The sequence below is a fragment of the Stegostoma tigrinum genome, chromosome 6 (genome assembly GCF_030684315.1).
Source record: "Stegostoma tigrinum isolate sSteTig4 chromosome 6, sSteTig4.hap1, whole genome shotgun sequence".
In the NCBI taxonomy this organism is placed as follows: domain Eukaryota; kingdom Metazoa; phylum Chordata; class Chondrichthyes; order Orectolobiformes; family Stegostomatidae; genus Stegostoma; species Stegostoma tigrinum.
Window position 1 is genome coordinate 75,645,709 of NC_081359.1, and position 20,965 is coordinate 75,666,673.

The window sequence follows — 20,965 nt, forward strand, 5'->3', positions numbered from 1 at the left end:
CAGCATACTTCCTCTCAAATGAATAAAACAATAAAAACATGAACTATATTACAATAAATAAAGGTTGAAAGGGTTTCATTAGAAACACCACAAAAAGAATCAAATCCACACTATTCCTTTCATCTGGGCAAGCCCATTACAAACACAAAAAAAAACTATCTCTACACCAAAATAATGAAGTGTGAAGCTGGATGAACACAGCAGGCCAATCAGCATCTCAGGAGCACAAAAGCTGACGTTCCGGGCCTAGACCCTCTCTGATGAAGGGTCTAGGCCCGAAACGTCAGCTTTTGTGCTCCTGAGATGCTGCTTGGACTGCTGTGTTCATCCAGCCTCACACTTCATTATCTTGGATTCTGCAGCATCTGCAGTTCCCATTATCTCCATCTCTACACTAAAACTTCTTACTCAGGCTGCCAGTCTCAGCTGGCTTCCCTCTGGTGAATCCCTGCACATTCACCAAGTACCTATTCCCTCAGCTAGTAGCTCTCCATGACACACTTAAATTGTAAAATGAACTCAACACTGCTTTAACTTCAGAGTAAATGCATGAGGTCCTTAAACTCAGCTTTAGTCAATATCTGTTATTGTTGGAGGAATTAAGTGGCACAGGCTATTATCATATAGTTTTCGATCAACAGCCTAACTCGGGTAATTGACGTTTGAACTACTGTGTGTGTTCTAGAATGATTCAAGTAGGGTGAATGATTACCCTGATGCAGTTGTGCTCTATATTGAGGTTGAGATTAAGCTATGAGACATGCATCAATGTGAATGTACCTTCATTCAGCATGTGATTGTGCTATTGCCTATCTGGGAGTATTGATGCAGCTATGACCATAAGATGCAAAAGCAGAAGTACGTTATTCATCCTATCAAGTCTGCTCCACCATTCAATAAGTGCATGGCAAATCTGATGGTCCTCAACTCTCACATTCCTGCCTTTTTTCGTCAGAACTATTCCCTTACTGCTTAAAATCTCTCCATCTCAACCTTAAATAAACTGAACGACCCTGCCTCAACAACAGCACTCTGCGGTAAAAAAAATACAAATTCACTGTCCTATGTGATAAGAAATTCCTCCTGATTACTGTCTTAAAATGGTTTATTCACAGATTTATGTCCTCTGTCCCTAAATCCTCCCTGAAGGGGAAACAACCTCTGACCATCTGCGCTGTCACGTCCCTTAAAAATTTCATACATTTCAACATAGTAATAAATATTGGCATCGAGCAATAAAAGTAGAAGAAGTTCCACTTCCCACCATTAAACACCCCTCAGCCGATGTTTGGACAAAGACTAGCATTTAATCTGGATTGTGTTAGGTGTTGTGTTAGCATCCTTGCTTCTGAGTTAGAAGGCTGTAGGTACAGGTCTCGCTCCAAACTTGATTACAACAATCTAGATTGATATTCCACTGCTGCACTGAAGATTTTACTACACGGGCACAAGTCTCTTCACTCGATTGAGATGATTTGAAGGCTTTTGTGTCTCTGTGGTAATGTCCTACCTTTGAGTCAGGAAGCCTGTATTCAGGTCCCAACTACTCCAGAGATGTGTTGGAACTCATCTGAACAGGTTGATTGCAGCAATTTTCTTATAACGTGATTTTCTATGGCAATTTTCTATAGCGCGAAGTCGCACAAGAATACAACTATTGTGTTATGGGAGAACTACCTGTATAAGCATTGTAAATTGATCGATGGGAAAATTTCATTCAATTATCTCAATCATCACAGCAATTGCATGAAACACAAATGCTAATAGCAAATTACTATCATCTCCGTCTCATGATTAATCTAAGTTCTCAAAGACATCATACAGATTCAGGTGGCATTCAAAATTAGAAGTCATGATGTATTATGAACTATCTAAACAGCAGTTTTCTATATAACGGATTATTGTTTTAAACTTGTTTGCCTCCTCCACTATGAGCCTAAGGCCTTTATATTGTTTCTCATTTAAAAAATTAACACAGTTTATCGGAATGACAGAGACACTTTTGTGGGAAAGTGGGTGGTTACTGGTCCATTAGATCAGTGAGAACTACTCATCCTAACTTCAAAATGCACTAATCCAGGTTCCAAATCATTAATATTGCCTCTGATTATTTGGATTGGTATTTCGTTATGTTCTCAGACACAAGTTGAGAAACGGTCACGTATGGGAACCAGGGCACAAAGTACCTTCAAGGAATACCACTATTATATTAGTTCATGTCTGAGCTGTGTCTCCAATGTAAGAGTGACTGCATCAATTACAAGAATTTGGCTGGGGAGGCAACAGATAATTGCGAGAACGGACGTGAAAAAGAAACAAAAGTTCATGCAAAATGGGTTGTAGGCAGCAGAATTTTGATGAGTTGGATTTTCAAAAAGAACGGTGTTCAAAGTGGCCACAGAGAAGGATATTGGAGAAGCTGAGCCGAGAGGTGAAGGCGTGGGCCGAGTTTCAGCAACAGGTCGGCAGTAAAGCCAATGGCAAAAGACAATGCTGTCAAGGCAGAAATATGCAGTTGCAATAATGGATAGGATGTTGGCAGAAAACCAGACCGTAGTTAAGCAGAACAACCAAATTTTCTCACCATTAGGTTCAATCAGGGTAAGCAAGACAGGAACAGAATCCAAAACTATGATTCTAAAATTCTTGGCAGCTATGAAACAGACTGATCACCCTTGCCAACGATGAGCTACAGAATGTTCAAGCAAAGGGGTGGAGCTAGGAAAACTCCTACCCACGTCACAGAGTGCCATCAAGGGACAACATATAACTCAGCACAGGGGGCTTTCCAAAGATTAAACTTCTAACTATATCAAAAGTGATCATGAAGGGTTAGAAAAAGGGTGTTTGCAACATCCCTTTATCTGCCCAACTGTCCTTCTCTCTCTTTGTGCTCGATCTCCATCTATCAGTTTCTTCTTACCCCCTCCCATCTTATCTTCTACATAAAAATCAACACTGTCCTTACTACCTTCAGTTCTGAGAAACGGTCACTGGATCTGAAATGTTAACACTGATTTCTTTCCACAGATGCTGCCAGACCTGCTGAGCTTTTCCAGAATATTTTTTTGTTTCTGATTTCCAGCACTTGCAGTTCTTTTGGTTTTTATTTGCTTGCTACATTGGGCAGGTAGGAATGAAATTGAGCAAAGACTTTACACTCAGATAGGACTTAAGAGGTATAAGTGGTCAATCACTTTGAATAATATGGGTGAACCAGGACCAGATGAGATGGCACAGCACTGTTTAATAAAATTCAAGTCTCAGGTACACTTTGCTTCATTAGATATCTGTACTTTTACCCTAAAACAAAATTGCTTCGGTGCAAATCGGAGTCCCTGTGTGGCCATATTTTACCAAGCTGAGTAGGGAAGAAATAGGTTTCCCTTTATGGCTTTATAAAGATAATCAAACAAAGGAAGCCACATTTCTACAGCACTACCACATCAACTCAAAAGGCAGGGCTACCTCTTTTCCATTGTACAGCAACCGCTGTTCTGAAACAGGGAAATCTGTTTCCACATAAATTAACTCCTTGATGTCTTGAACAGATGCGCAAGGAGCAACTTCATACACTCTTCTCCCAATGTATTCATGTAGGACTGTGACCTTTGGAACCCTTTGAAGAAAAAAACAAAGTTCTTCCAGGAAATGCAATGTACAGTGAAAGAAAAGCAGTTGTTTCTACCATCCGTTTATATTAATTAATTACATCATAAGTTAAATTTAGGGACATCAGCTTTACTAAAACATTGTCGTTCTTTCATTTTACCCATACACAGAGCTCAAATTATCTGGGACCAGCTGGAAGCAATTTGCTTTCTGAACAGTGAACAGGTAATAGAAGTACTGACGAATTCTTTTTCTGTTTCATTACTGAAAAAGAAACACGTCAGTTTTAGTTGCTCCACCCTTTCTAATCTCACATCTTTTCACATTTTATTTGCTAGCTTTGTATCCCGAATTCTGCTTCACTTCACTGCTTAATTACATACTGAATCATATAATAGCTAGAGCACAGAAGGAGGTCAAGTTCAAAACTTGACAATTTCATGTTCTGTTGGTTGACATCAAACTAAATCACACATCTGGCTATTTACTTTTCTTAAGCCGAATCATACATTTCCCACTTTCAAACTGTAGGTCACATGTACTTAAGCTGCACTTAATTGTTAAATTATTTAACCTGCCTGGTAACAATTTAACGAAATCAGGTAAAAGGCATGTGCAGTCATATCTAATACTCTTACAATAATTCAACATGATACTGAGAATTGGATAAATCTAGTTCAGTCATTTCAACAAGTCTTTAAATAGTTTCAAGAGTAGGCAAACAACAGAACTGATTTCAACCATGCTAAGCTAGCAAACAAAAATACTAAACAAAACATTTTATATCAACTTCCATTGAAAATACAAACCTTCAGGCATCTTGAACACAGTAATATACTTCAGTAATAATGCAACAGGCCACATCAATTGGATCATTTGACCAAATTCAGATGTTCTTTTAATAACTGTGAATAATACTAATAGTTGTCGGCATTTTAATAGCACAAGCAGATTCTATAACGGAAAGTGAACATAAATATTTATTTGATGATCCATATAGAATACAAAAAAAGTTATCAAACTGGTTAGCCTGTGAGGTAGTTTTAGTGCATCATTGCTCCTTGTTGCACATCATCAGTGGATGCTTGAGCAACAGGACATTTACTAGGTCGATTCTGGGAACCAGTGGATTGTCTTATGAAGATACATTGAATAGGCTGGGCTTATTTTCATTGGAGCTTAGGTGATTCAGAGATGACTTGATTAAAATGTATAAGATTCTGAAAGGTAAATGTGGAAGAAATGTTTTGTCTTAGGGGTGAATCTAGACCTAGGAGGCATTATTAGACAATTAGATCATAACACCGCAAGACATTGGAGCAGTAATAGGTGATTCAGGCCATCAGGTCTGCTCCACCATTCAATGAGATCATGGCTTTTCTGATAATCCTCAACTCCAATTTCCTGCCTCTTTTCAATAACCCTCCATTCCCTTAATGATTAAAGATCTGTCTATTTCAGCCTTGGGTATACTAAATGACCCAGGTTAATGCATATTTTCCCACATTATATTCTATCTGACAATTCTATCTATTCTATTATATCCACTCACTTAACATATATCCCCCTGCAGATTCTATGAATCATCTCTACCACATTTTAAATAAAGCTGTCACATTGGCAGCTTTGCAATCCTCTGTTACTTTTCCATAATCTAGGAATTCCTGGAAGATTATTACCAGTGCATTCACAATCACTGTGGCTACTTCTTTGAATATCATGGGGTGTATCCCATCAGGTCCAGGGATTTGTCAATCTTTAGCCATCAGTTTCACTAACACATTCTCTCTGGTGATAGTTATTACATTTATTTCATCTGCCTTTTTTGCTCAATTATTTAGCACGTTTGGAATGCTATTTGTATCAATTCCTGTGAAAACTGACAAAGTATTTATTCACTTCCTCTATCATTTCATGGTTCCTCATTATTATTTCCCTATTCCCATTTTCTATGTTCACTTTGGCATCCCTCTTTCCTTTTATATATTTAAAACAAAGGTCTTGTTGCCTTCTTCATGTTATGCAAATTTATCCTAAATACTTACCTTTTCTGTCTATTTTATTGGTCGCCTTTTGCTGGTCTTTAAAACTATCCCAATTTTCTGGATTTCCATGAAAGTTGCTACATTGTATCTTTTTCTTTTAATTTGACGTTATCTTTAACTTCACTGATTAACTATTATTGGTTTATTTCATTCTTAAAATCTTCCTTCCCCACTGGACTATGTCTTTGCTATGAGCCAGAAGTATTTTCTTAAATGTCTGCCATTGTTCCTTAATTCTTCAACTCTCTTTGCTGCTAAACTCCTTTCCCTGTCCACTCCAGCTAGCTGTGCCCTCATCCCGATGTTATTACCCTTGCTTAAGCTCAGCTCAGTTTCTCTGTCTCAAATGGAGTAGTAAATTCTACCATGTTATGGTGACTGTTTCCAAGGAGATCTTTTACTCTGACATCATTGATGAAACATCACCAGACTCAAAATAACCTGGTCTGTGGTTGGATTCATGACATGTTGTATTAGAGAGTCATACAGTATTGAAAAATCCCTTCAGCTCATTCAGTCTGCATTGACCTACGTTCACTGATTTGAATAGGAAATTAGTGATTGGGACCTGGCACACCTTGTCGACTACAAAATTCTTGATTGGTCCAGGTTAACAAGCCCAAACAGGAAAGCCCTGGCTAACCAATATAGGCAGGAGATTAGAATCTCTTAGTTAAGGACTGACTCTGAGGTGGCTGGTCACAGTGATGGTGCTGATGCATGAGTAAAGGATGCTTGGTGAGAGGATCTAGCCTCTGCACTGTAATTTTAGTGTGTAGGCTCTGGATTCCGTCTTTGCATGCAAGCTGTCAGCCTTGTGTGTTGGGGTGAAAGTCCCAGCCTTTTCAGCTTATCTTTGTATCTCAAATCTTCTGGTCCTGGCAACATCCTGGCAAATATTTTCTTAACTTTCTCTAGCTTGATAATATCCTTCCTATAACTATAGGTAACTAGACTGGACTTAATACTTCAGAAGAAGAGGACTCACCAATATGCTGTACAACCTCAATATGACTATGCCACTTGCATACTGAAAGGTCTGAGCAATGAAGGCAAGCATCATCCAGGAACTACCACATGTGTAATTTTTGCTTTATTAATTGAGCCCCTAATAATCCCTCAGCAGAACCTCTTTCCTTGCCTGTGTTGCCAGGACCTGTGTGGATCCTTCCTCTCCAACTCTTGAGATATTGTTAATCCTGGCATTAAGTAGACAACACAGTCTTCAGGACACATGTCCAATGAGTCTGCTTGATCTAACTCTATCATCTTGAGATTCTCTGATTTTAATTGCTCCAGCACTGGTGGCCACATCTTTGGCTTTCCTGACCCTGGGCTCTACTTTCTCACTGACCACCTATAATCCACTCCATTTCTTAAAAGGGGTGAAGGCTCAGTATGAAATGAGGGTCTTACATCAGCTCACAGCAAGAGCCATTGTTTTTCTGTGATCCTATCTCACTCAAAGCTGGTTCTCCATCTCTTCCTGCTACTTTGCTGCTCAGAGCCAGGGCTGCTCACAGATTCAATATGCCCTAGTGCTCCCAGAAGTAAAGAAATTCCCTCCTTTAAAACTGAAATCATTGAACAAGCTCTTAGCTGCATGAACTAAAATGGCCTTGTGTTGCTTTATATAAACCCTCAGTAGCATTTTGGGATGAGAACTGGGATGAGGGCAGTATGGTGACTCAGTGTTAAGCACTGCTGCCTCACTGCAGCAGGGTCCCAGGTTTGATTCCACCCTTGGGCGACTGACTGTGCAGGTTTCCTCTGGGTGCTCCGGTTTCCTCCTGCAGTCCAAAGGTGTGCAGGCTCGGTGGACTGGCCATGCTAAAATGCCCATAGTGTTCAGGAATGTGTAGATTAGGTGGGTTATAGGGGGATGGGTCTGGGTGGGATGCTCTGGAGGGTCGATGTGGACTTGTTGGGCCGAAAGGCCTGTTTCCAACTGTAGGAATTCTATGATTCTAATTACCAATGTCACACTAATGCAGAAGGGGGTTCTGTTTAAATTGGGTAATGCAATGATGTACAGTGTCTGACTGGGGAGTGTTCAGGACTTCACTTCATTAGTTGTAATGACCCTGTTCTCAAAACTCACGAGAATTTTCTTTTAGATGCAAAGTCACATAATGGATATGGGTTGCAAAAAGCAGGCAACAACAATAACGTTCAACCATTAAGTCAGGCCATGATTAATGTGCAGATCATTTCTCCAAGGCCTGAAATAGTGTCAAGCCACCCCCCACATCCACCCCCCCCGCCCCCACATCCCCCCCCCACATCCACCCCCCCCGCCCCCACATCCCCCCCCCACATCCCCCCCCATCCCCCCCCCCCCCCCGAGAGGGTGCAAGCCAGGGATCAGGCCGTTCTCTTGCAAGTAGGAAAGAAACGACGGTAGTGTGACAATCCCCTCGCCCTCTCATTCAAACTCAAACCGGCCAGAGATTTGAGTGGCGAAGTGCTCCGTTTGAAGAGGAGGGAGGGTGTGTTTTCTTTTTAAAGCAGCATGCATGGCAGTGCCCCTACCTCAGCGTAAGCCGGTTCTCCATCTCTGCCCGTAGCTGTGCTTGCTAAGAGCCCTAGCTGCTCACGGACGCAGTGCTGTCGCAGTGCTCCCATGGAAAGCCGGCAGTCTCTGCAGCCATCCGCCTGCACCGTTATACACTGCTGCCCCTTCACAGGTCCAACTCCAAACCATTCCACTTTCCGACCGCAATCCGCTTTCTTTCTGTTTCAAATTCTTGCGAAATGAGTCCGACTTCTCGGGTTTTTTTTCGGCTTTCCCGCCTCCAAATCAATCTCCTCGGCTCTTCATTGTTTTATGTTTCTTTTTAAATAAAAATACAGGGACTGGTTCCGGCTCCCTCACTCTGCCTCTGATCCGCACGACACACATATATAAAAAAAAGGAAATCATTAGGAGTCAGAGGTCAGTCACTTCCTGCTACAGTCATGAATACATCTCATCTGAATGTGTTACTAATTATAAATCGCTCAGTTTCCACCGCACCGGGAGAAGGATTACTCAGCGCCTGGACTTTGCATGCTGGAGGCTGTAGTCTCCAAACTCATTGAAATGTCACATCACGTGGGCCCAGTCCCCACCTCCCCCACTCCAATTTGACAGATCCTTCTCGATCTGAGATGCTTCCAAATCCCACCATTGTGGGATTTTTTTTTTCTGCACAGTGTGGAATCGCTTCTTCCGAGTTCTGTCTTCAAAGTGTAAAGACTGTGATTGAAAGAGAAGTTCAGACTTTTACACACAACTGAAAACTCCTAGAGAACTGGTAACCTCTGGAATCGCCAGCTCCAACTGGACACAGCCCCAGAAATGTCATTCTCATGATCTCCTTCCTCCACCCACACCCAAGCCATTGACTACCCAACGTGCCCATTCTGGCATGGGATTGGTAACTTTCCCACGCCAGTTGAAAGACCAGTGAGCAGGCTCTTCATTACGCAACTAATGGTATGTCAGAACATAAGAAGTAGGAATGCGGGAGGCCCTTCACCATCTTAAGGCTGCTGCATTGTTCACTAAGATTAGAGCTGATCTGATTGTGCCCATAGCTCCACCTCCCCACCACAAACACAGAAAAATGCATTAACTAGTCATTGACTTCGATGGTTTTTGTCTTACATTCATGCATCAACTGGCTGTCCATATTTACACATATTACAGTGGCATTTCAAAATATTTAACTGAATGTGAATCTTTTGAGTTATCCTAAAGAATTACATAACACGAAATTCCTTTTTAGTTGATGTTTACACATACTCTGAACACTTCAGAAGTGTGCCAAACTAACACTGATTACCACACATTCTTCTCACCTTAATATCATTTCATTAATCAAGAAAGTAATACAAAATTTGAAAATATATATAAAGCCTCGAACTAAAGCCTGTGGTTTGTTGATTAAAAGTTTTATTCATACATGTGAAACTTAGGGCATATCACGGGAGATAGAGAGACAACACTGTCACAATTTTTTTCCAAATCTTGATTTCAGTTATAATTTAAAGCAAAACAAATACATTCTGAAGAAGGGTCCCAACCCGAAACATCAACTTTCCTACTCCTCTGATGTTGCCTGACCTGCTGTGTTCCTCCAGCTTCACACTGTGTTGTCTCTGACTCCAGCATCTACAATTCTTGCTGTCTCCAAAACATATACATTCTTTTATTTAATGGTGACAAACTTTTAATTATCATCTTATTATCACCTGCCTCTCTGATCATTAGAAAATGGAAACATTTGAACAATTGACACTTATGAGACACAGACAGAAGAACAAATTGTGAAATGGTCAGAGAAACAGACACAGGAAGAGATGCAGAAGGGGGTTCTGTTTAATTTGGGTAACACAATGATGTTTATATATTGTTTATATGTAATTATGAATGAGTTTTAAAAGATTTTGGGTCCTTATCTAAGGAACAATATAGAGGGAGGGCAACTAAAGTTCACCAAATTGATGATAAGAGGTAACAAGGTGTAGAGTTGGATGTACACAGCAGGACAAGCAGCATCAGAGGAGTAGGAAGGCTGATGTTTCGGGCCTAGACACTTCCTCACCAAATTGATGCTCTGTGATAAGAAAATTAAATAGACCGAGCCTGTGTTCTCTGCTAAGAACATAAGAACTGGGAGCAGGAGTAGGCCATCCGGCCCCTCGAGCCTGCCCCGCCATTTAATAAGGTCATGGCTGATCTTTGAGACTCAGCTCCACTTACCCGCCCACTCACCATAACCCTTAATTCCTTTATCTTTCAAAAATTCATCTAGCCTTCCCTTAAAAAAATTCAGCGAGGTAGCTTCAACCACTTCACTGGGCAGGGAATTCCACAGAATCACAACCCTTTGGGTGAAGAAGTCCTTCCTGACCTCAGTCCTACATCTGCTTCCCCCTTATTTTGAGGCGATGTCCTCTGGTCCTAGTTTTACCTGCTAGTGGAAACAACCTCCCGGCTTCCAACTTATCTATCCCCTTCATAATCTTTTATGTTTCTATCAGATCTCCCCTCATTCTTCTGAATTCCAGTGAGTATAATCCCAGTCTACTCAATGTCTCCTCATAATCCAACCCTCTCAACTCTGGAATCAGCTGAGTGAATCTCATCTGCACCCCCTCCAGTGCTAGTATATCTCTTTTCAAGTAAGGAAACCAAAACTGCATACAGTACTCCAGGTGTGGCCTCACCAGGACCCTATACAGCTGCAGCATAGCCTCCCTGTTTTAAAACTCCATCCCTCTAGCAATGACAGACAAAATTCCATTTGCCTTTTTAATCACCTGCTGCACCTGCAATCCTACTTTTAGCGATTCATGCACAAGGACACCCAAGTCCCTCTGCACAGCAGTGTGCTGCAATTTATTACCATTTAAAACATCGTCCATTTTGCTGTTATTTCTACCAAAGGGATGACCTCATACTTATCAAAATTGCACTCCATCTGCCAGACCTTTACCCCTCACTTAGACTATCTACATCCCTCTGCAGACTTTCAGTGTCTTCTGCACACTTTGCTCTACCACTCATCTTAGGTGTCACCTGCAAATTTTGACACACCACACTTCGTCTCCAACTCCAAATCGTCGATGTAAATTGTAAACAATTGAGGTCCCAACGCTGATCCCTGAGGCACACCACTAGCCCCTGACCGCCAACTAGAAAAACACCCATTTGCCCCTACTCTTTACTTTCTACTGGTCAACCAATCCTCTATCCATGCCAGATAATGTGTAGAGTTGGTTGAACACAGCAGGCCAAGCAGCATGTTAGGAGCAGGAAAGTTGACGTTGCGGGCCTAGACCCTGAAACGTCAGCTTTCCTGCTCCTTAAGATGCTGATTGGCCTGCTGTGTTCATCCAGCTCTACACCTTATTATGTTGAATTCTCCAGCATCTGCAGCTCTTATTATCTCTATCCATGCCAATACATGACCTGTAAAACCATGCAACTTTATCTTATGTAGCAGCCTTTGGTGTGGCACCTTGTCAAATGCCTTCTGAAAATCCAAATACACCACACCTGCAGGTTCCCCATAGTCCACCATGCAAGTAATATCCTCAAAGAATTCCACCAAATTAGTTAAACATGGCCTACCCTTCATGAACCCATGCTGGGTGTTCCCAGTGAGACAATATATATCCAGATGTCTTGCTATTTCTTCCTTAATGATAGATTCAAACATTTTCCCCACCACCGAAGTTAAGCTAACTGGCCTATAGTTACCTGCTTTATGTCTACTTCCTTTTTTTAAACAGTGGCGTCGCATTGGCTGTTTTCCAATCTGCGGGAACCACCCCAGAGTCCAGTGAATTTTGGTAGATAATTACTAGTGCATTTGCTATTTCCCCTGTCACTTCTTTAGTACCCTCAGATGTATTTCATCATGGCCAGGAGACCTGTCTACCTTTAGCCCCGTTAGCTTGCCCGGCACTGCCTCCTTAGTAATAATGATAGTTTCTAGGTCCTCACCTACTATAACCTTCTTGCCACTAGTTTTTCGGTATGTTATTTGTGTCTTTCACTGTGAAGACCGACACAAAATAACTGTTTAATGTCTCGGCTGTTTCCTCATTCCCCGTTATTAAATTGGCCTTCTCATCCTCTAAAGGACCAATGTTTATCTTCACCACTCTTTTACGATTTACATATTTATAGAAACGTTTGCTGCCTGTTTTTATATTCTGAGCTAGTTTACACTCATAATCTATCTTATTTTTCTTTATAACATTTTTTGTGGATTTCTGTTGGCCTTTAAAGATTTCCAAGTCTACTAGTTTCCCACTACTCTTTGCTTTTTTGTATCTGGCTTTTTTCAATTTGATACTTTCCTTTATTTCCTTAGATATGCATGGCTGGCTCTCTCTTTTCCTACAGTTCTTCCTTAACACTGGAATATACTTCTGCTAAGCACTGTGAAAGATTGTTTTGAAAGTCCTCCACTGTTCCTCAATTGACCCACCATGTAGTTTTTGCTCCCATTCTACCTTAGCTAAGTCCTTCCTCATTCCTTCATAGTCTCCTTTGTTTAAGCACAGGAGTTGGTCTCAGTGAAAGATACAAATTTTTCAGAGCTCAACTCAGCAGACCAGGATGGTGTGTTCCCTAGGTAAGGGTCTAGAACAAGGTTACACTGTCTCAGAATAATGGGTTGGCTTTTTAGAACTGAATTGAAGGGCAATTTCTTTACTCAGAGAATGTGAATCTTTGGAATTCACACCTCAGATGGTTGTGGAGGGTAATTCATTGAGGTTGATCAAGAAAGAGACCAATACATTTCTAGATATTAAAAACATTAAGGGATTTTAGGAATAGTACAGAAAATGGTGCTGTTGCAGAAGATCAAGCAGCATTTGTTGAACAGCTGACAACGCTCAAGAGATCAAATGTCCTATTCCTGCCCCTATTTTGTATGTTCCTGTCTGGAACCATCCACCTTTATCCACTACGAAAAGCTTTTAAATCCATACCTTCCATTTTAACACCAATGTGTTTGATAGTGCACAAGTAACTGCTCTGGAGAGGCAGATTTACAATTATATCACTGCTCCTGAGATTCTGACAGTCATTTAAATTTAGCATTAACCAGCTAGTTTTCCCATACTCGAGAAACCCAACTACTAAGGAAGCAGGGACAGCCAGATATTTCAGGCAAATGCTTTTTATTGTGTTAGAGTGAATTTAGATTGTAAAGGTCAAATGGAGGTTTCTATAGTAAGAGTAAAGAACTAAATAATGAACTTTGTACTATAGTGACTGTAATGAGGTCAGCTAGCTGGACCTCACAGAATATGAATTCCCTGAGTGGGGCTGTTAATCTGGTCCAAACAGGCAAACCTGGCTGACATAAAAGGGTGAATGTCAGGGATATTGAGCCCCCGAACGTCCGACTCAGTGAGAAGTAGTTCTATTGTCGAAGGCTATGCATCTGCAAATAAAGAGGGATTGTTGATAGGATACTGGCCTCTAAAGAGTTATTTCAATATTAGATTAACTTTATGCATCCTCGAGGTTAGAGTCAGCAGGGATTTGTAAGCAATGTTATACAAGTAGTTGGTAATGTTAACAAAAGCATTCTAAAAAGGCTTTGAAGCCGGAAGATTTTTAGAAATGGGGAGGTGACAGAATCTGATAGGGAACGGGGAAAACAACAACATCTAGAATAAGATTAATTTTTTCCCAACTGAGTGAAGGCCAATTTAATAACATGAAACAATGACCTCGAATAGACATTCAATATCATAGATTATATATGATATTGTAGATTATATAAAAGGGATACAAATTTCTTATATTAATATGAAGCAAGATTGGAATTTGGATAATGAGATGCTCATCATATAAAGGTATCCATTTTCTTCTGTATTCTTCCACCAATCTCCCATCTTTCTCAAGTATAGGTCAGACCCCCATCTCCAAACCTAGTGATTCCCCAATGTCCACAATCTCTACCTATTGTCAGACTGGCCTCCACATCACGGTTGGCAGAGAATATTGGCATCGATCCACAGCTAACTTTTCCACCACTGGTTTTTCCACCTGGCAACCAACCAGCCTTTCAATCTAACTCTGTGTCAGGCAAGAGATGGGGTTAAATAAAGGTTTGGCAATGACTAATGATAATGAGCTCCTGTCCTGATTTTCAATAAGGCATCCACATCCCCAGGAAACATCCATCCCTGCTTCTACCCTACCATAAATATCAGGCCCCAGAAATCAATCAACTAATTCCACATTGTGGCGCCTTCTGCTGGTTCCTCCTCAAAGTAATGTCATAGGAAAAGAACTCATCAATGCTGCACAACCCCAGAATTCCAACTACAGCAAAGTAATTACTCATTACCACTGAAACCCAGCCCAACTTTGAATGCATCAAAGGCCCAGGGCCATCTCAGCAAATTTCATTTCATAAGCACCAAGATGTATCCCTAGTGTATCCCAATGGGCACTTGAGAATCACCTTAGCATCTAGAAAGTCCTTCAGATTCAGGAGCAGAGATTTCTAATGGAAAGGTTGCTACAATGGGGTACTGAGGTATGCTCCATCATCAATTTTCAGGCCACAGAGCAGCCAGAAGGAAACCATATTAAAAGCCCCCCATTTTTTTAGAACAACTAATAGAAAACATTAGCGCAAGCAGAGGAAAATTGAGTGTCTTGTTTTTATGATCAACAGGAAAATAAGCTAAAGTAGAAGCCAGCCATGTGTAGTTAAGTCACTAACTTGTTGAAACAGCAGAGTTTAATAGGATATCACTGACCTGTACTAGGTATAAAATTCTGAAAATTTCATGTATCCAGGATAGTTTCAAAAGCAGCTTGCAATGTTTTGCCACAGACAACAGGCAGAAAATTTCCTGGAATTCATTTGGAGAGGTATTCAGTTTACACAGAGAAAATGTTCAGAAGGGAGTGATCATCCGTCAGATGACATCAAATGATCTTTGCTCATTTGAAAGGGACTGTCAGAGAACGGAATCCCTACAGTGCAGCGAGAGATCATTCAGCCCATCAAATCTGCGGGGCCAATCCATCTAAACTGCACATCTTTGGACTGTGGAAGAAACCGGAGCACCCAGAGGAAACCCACACAGACACAGGGAGAATGTGCAAACTCCACACAGACAGTCACCCGAGGCTGGATTTGAACCCAGGTCCCGGCACTGTGAGTCAGGGCTAACCACTGAGCGGTGGTTGGGTGTTGAATGTTGGAGGTGATGTCAGTAGAGCCCAAGCAGATGAAACAGCTTCCAGTGGTTCGCACCTTTTTTATTTTACACTTAGTTGTATGTATGTGCCTGTGTGTGAGTGCACATGTGTGCGCGCCTAGGGGGTGCTAGAGAGAGGGAGATCAGGATCATATTTTTAGATTTTGTTTCTGTGAGGTACAGATTTTAATCCATTTGTTGCTCGGGCAACAGGTAGTTTAGCTATTTTCTATGAGAATGAAGATGTGTTTGGGGAGACAGGCAGCAATGTGAGACATTACATTTGGATGTTGGTGTTGATTCTCTGCACAGTGGTGTGGAGGTAAGGGTAGTGATACCTGTGCTCATTGTTAGAGGTGGACAGTCACACATTATCTGTTTAACGAGGTGGGGGAGTCATTAGTAGCTGTTATCTTTGATCTGTAGCGATGAGGTATGAAAATATTGCCTAATCAGTAACATTGTCAAAATAACCACTCATCAAAGTTCTGTGGAATAGGGTTGCTGGTTTCAAAGCCTGTGAATGGGTATGGTTTCAGATGAACCAGAGTTGGAAGGCAGTAATTTCTGCTACAAGGGGTATGTTTCTGACATGGTGAGATGCGTGTATTCCACGGGTTTTTCTGTTCTCATTCAGTGGTGTTTCAGGGCAGCAGATTTGACTGTAGTTAGGTAGGATGGCATAGAGCTAATTTTCCAGCATTAGTCTGGGGAACATAAATTTGAATCGAGCACATCCATCTGGAAAACTGAATTCAGTTTAAAGAATCTGGATATGTTGGTAGTTCAATTAATTCACTATTTCCTTTATCAGATTGCAAAACCTGACATCACCACCCAGTTTGAAGCCCACATTACGAGAGTGAATACACTTCAAGTACTTCATTACCTGTAAGGCATTTTGAAACATTCCAATAAAGCACTATATGAATTTTTTTTTTCCTTTTTGATATGTGACTCCAGTCACATACCAAGGTGGTTAACTGCTTCTGAAGTAGTCCTCAAACAGATTGAAACATTTTCTTTTAAATTGGACTATTTCACCATAACCTTGAAAAAATACATCACAGCCCTCTCAGCATTACCAAGCTGTCTTTATGAATCTCAAGGGACAATGTTAACCATGGCTGGCAATGTCACAGATTAGTCAAGCAACCACTTGATCAGAAAGCCACATCAGCCAACACCACAGAATCCTCCATCCACAAATCTAGCAACGCCCAGGGTTAGATTCAATCAAGAGCAGCTTGTCTGCTGGGGGTGATGCTGTTGAACTGGAAACGGGAGAGTGGGGAAGTGTGCAGGTGTGGAGGTCATGTGTGAGAAACGAGGGAAAGACATAGATTCAGGGCTAGGGTGCAGGAGGAATTTTACAGAAAGTTGGGCTTGCTTGACATTGGAAAGGTGAGTGTGTGCAAAAGCTGAATGAGTGTGGAAATCTTTCTGACAAAGAAGACTGAGCTCCTCACAAACTTTGTGAGATTAGGAAGATGGAGCTAGGAAAACTGAGATTTTTGCCTAATAGCACAGGCCAAAAGAGATTCCTTGGCATAAGTATTTGGTATTAAATGTCAAATTGCTTCATAACTTGCAGCTTTCTATTCTATGCATTGTAGTCTACTTCATTTTGTATTGGTTTTGATATTTTTTAAAAAATCTGCTTTACCAATGAGCATTAGTGTTAATAATATTCACGCACTCAAGCCACGTTCAAATTTGCAAAATTAATTTACTGTTAACTCAACTAGATTTACTTTATATCTAATACACATGCAAAGTTGCAATTTTCCATTAAAACACTTGAATTTGTTGAGTGAAGTAGCATTCTCTTAAAATGGCAATAATTTGAATGTTTAATAGTATTCTGTTTTCTGTTGAATTTATTGGATCAATCTTTAAATTATCTCTTGAGTTTTATTCAGCAAAAAAATACAAATTTTCCAAGGGTTATGGGGATAAGGCAGGAACAGGATACTGATTGTGGATGATCAGCCATAATCGTAATGAATGGTGGTGCTGGCTCGAAGGGCCGAATGGCCTACTCCAGCACCTATTGTCTATTGTCTATTGAAATACTTGAATACAACATTTGCATAGCATACCTTGTTGATTGATTGTTGCTTTACTATACAATGTGCAGAAAATGGGTAATAAGATTGCACATGAGGGCTGGTGCTCAAAACACTGTCTCATGCAGTAAAAAAGTTGAACTGTGTTTCTAGCCTAAGCTTCAGCAAAGGGGGATGTATTGAAGAAAAGTTCTGAAAGTTTTAGCTGGGAGAAAGGAAAATTCAATGCATAAGTGAACCTGTGATTGCAGGGCACTCCTAACAACGAAGCTAAGAATAGTGTTTACCAATTGCTTGCCATCTTAGTAAAGATGGTCCAGTAAAATAACAGGCATTAAAAACATGAAAAATTCAGCAAAAACAGAATATCTGTCTCAGCCTTAGCATTATAAGATATTTAAAATTTTTGATTAAAATACTTTAAATCGTCAAACTATATGATGTTTCTAATACACAACCACGCTCCAAGACAACCATACATTCATTCACATTAAGGAAAATATTTTCAATTCAATCCCATCATACAGCATTCCTCAGTCATGCATAAAATGTAAACATAATCCTGACCTAGGGGCAAAATAATCCTTGCTTTTCTGTGTTCGAACCATCACACAAATATATTTCTCAACTGCCAAAAACATCAGCACACTTTAGAAATCTAGCTGCTCCAGTATGTCTTTTCTGTGGTGTTTTGTATTGTATTTTTTAATTGATTTATTGAATGAATAATTAAATGGACAATGGTTTAAAAAATGTGCTGACTGTGTTCATTTCATCTGAAGTTTGCAGACATTCTAAGCAAAGTTCAAAGTCTTGGCTGTGAATCATGCCAAACATTGAAGATTACTTGTGTAAGGCTGTTGTGTTGTGTACATGTTAAATCTGGTACCACAAATAAAATATTTCCAACATTGCCTGCTTTCCTCTTATTAACAGGAGAAGCCTAAGAGAACCACGGCAAGGTAAAATACAGGGGTAGACTTGTGCTTAAATGGGTATGACAAGGACAGACAAATTGATTCAGGATGTTGATTTCAAATTTTCTAACAACCATCTTTGCATTGAAACAATACCAGTTTCATGTTTTGCATCGACATATGTAAAATATATATCGTGAATGAAGTAAAGGCAAAGCACTGTTCTTTTCCAATTCATTAAGGGTGTGCGGGCACTGCTGGCAAGGCCAACATTTGTTGTCAATCCCATTGACCTTGAGAAGGTGGTGATGAGATGCCCTCTTGAATTGCTGTTGGCCATGGGGTGCGTTGGTCACAGCATTCTCAGATGTGAGAAGACAGGGATTTTGATGCAAGGGGCAATAATTTCTGTCAAAACAACCTCAAATGTGACACCACACTCACAGTCCTGGTATACATCTAACTTCAAGGGAAGCTTTTAAACTTATTGTCATCCTCATTCACAAATGTATCAGTCCCTTGATAGCCAGATGCAATTTTAAATCAACCGAAATGCCCCCACTTATAGACTCCAACAGAGTTATTTAAAGAAGACCAGAGTTCTCCTGGTGTTTTAGATGCTATTTATTCATCAGTTGCTGCCACGTTTCCTGAGATTATATCGATCGTTCAAATAGCCTCTTCAATAGCCATAAGATGCTTTGTGCATCCTGAGATAATGAAGGGTGCTTAAAATGAGGGTAAATTTCCTTTCTACCTGAAAATAAATACTGAGAAAAAAGGTCAAATTTTACATTCCCTTGAGTGTTATGGGCAATGGTGGGAAATGAGAAAGTTACAGTGAAATGAAAAAAGTCAGAGCTCGATGTTTAGGAAAAGAATTTCAGATTTTCCCATTACAGCTTAACTGGCAAGTTCAGAAACCTCACTAATAAATGATAACTACCTTATTTCCAGTTACAGTGACAGAGTGAAAGGGGGTCTGAGGAAATCACACTTTGAGAATGCCATGTGGTACCTTAAATACTTAGCTCAGATTTTGCATAAACAAATGTATCAGACCATAATGGGCTAGAAATGAGGTCAAAAACAAGATTAATTTCCTTTTGTGCTAGTGCTCCCACTTTTTCTTTTGACACTTTGTTAACTCAACTTGAAAAGCCTCAAAATGTTGTGATTTGTTTTTTGAATGACTTAAGATCCCATAGAAATCTCAATGTCTACATTTTTTGCCATAAAATAAAGTTATGTGTGTGGCTGATAAACTACAGATTATACAACTGTCGTCATTATTTGCACAATCCCCATGACAATGATCATGTGCCAATCTCATCATTATTCTGCAGTTAGTTTAAAAGTTAAACACAAGGACTTTCGTTCAGAAATTAAAACATAGCAGTAAAAATCATTGTTAAATAATTGTGGAGGTTGCTGCATAACTGAATGCATGAATACCAGTCTTTGAATACTTAAGGCCTAAAGTCTATGATGGGTATAATGGGTGAAGCTGGGGAGGCAATGAATTAGAATAAGTAGACTTTTGTCTGACAAAAGTGGTGCAAATTTAGCGCAGACTGATAGAACAAAACTGCCGTCTGTTGGCCAGAAGAATACAAAAAAAAATTGGGGAGATCTCATAATTAGTTCTGCACAGACTATACAGCAGAAAAACAGGCCATTTGGACCAATCAGTCCATCTAAACAACCTGTAGTTCATTTTAAGGTATCAGCTCAAACAGTATGAGCAAGGCCTGCATGGGAAATGGAAGACAGTCTATACAGTAGTGTAGTGTCCTCCTGTGATTAGAATTGAACAAGCAGAGTAAAGTGTGTTAACCTGTGTTCTACCTGACTTGGAGTGCTTGCTGACATGAAGCACTAAAACTCAAAGTCATTCAATCACAAGTACCTACATTCATAACCTAAAAGAAAGACTTGCATTTATTTGAGATAATGGGAACTGCAGATGCTGGAGAATCCAAGATAATAAAATGTGAGGCTGGATGAACACAGCAGGCCAAGCAGCATCTCAGGAGCACAAAAGCTGATGTTTCGGGCCTAGACCCTTCATCAGAGAGGGGGATGGGGTGAGGGTTCTGGAATAAATAGGGAGAGAGGGGGAGGCGGACCGAAGATGGAGAGAAAAGAAGATAGGTGGAGAGAGTATAGGTGGGGAGGTAGGGAGGGGATAGGTTAGTCCAGGGAAGACGGACAGGTCAAGGAGGTGGGATGAGATTAGTAGGTAGATGGGGGTACAGCTTGGGGTGGGAGGAAGGGATGGGTGAGAGGAAGAACAAGTTAGGGAGGCAGAGAAAGGTTGGACTGGTTTTGGGATGCAGTGGGTAGAGGGGAAGAGCTGGGCTGGTTGTGTGGTGCAGTGGGGGGAGGGGACGAACTGGGCTGGTTTAGGGATGCGGTGGGGGAAGGGGAGATTTTGAAACTGGTGAAGTCCACATTGATACCATTAGGCTGCAGGGTTCCCAGGCGGAATATGAGTTGCTGTTCCTGCAACCTTCGGGTGGCATCATTGTGGCACTGCAGGAGGCCCATGATGGACATGTCATCTAAAGAATGGGAGGGGGAGCGGAAA

The 20,965-nt window shown here is 40.7% G+C and overlaps 1 protein-coding gene across 3 annotated transcripts in view; it reads right to left on the bottom strand.

Annotated features, from left to right (window-relative positions):
* Window positions 1–20,965, bottom strand: part of sacs (sacsin molecular chaperone) — a 127,333-nt gene that overhangs the window by 68,317 nt on the left and 38,051 nt on the right. For all 3 annotated transcript variants that reach the window (XM_059646673.1, XM_059646674.1, XM_059646672.1), the window contains exons 2-3: window positions 8,190–8,539; window positions 3,469–3,619 (exon numbers count right to left, since the gene is read on the bottom strand). In XM_059646673.1, coding sequence (XP_059502656.1) covers window positions 3,469–3,619; window positions 8,190–8,212 — 174 coding nt within the window. In that variant the 5' untranslated portion in view covers window positions 8,213–8,539. The remainder of the gene's footprint in view (window positions 1–3,468; window positions 3,620–8,189; window positions 8,540–20,965) is intronic.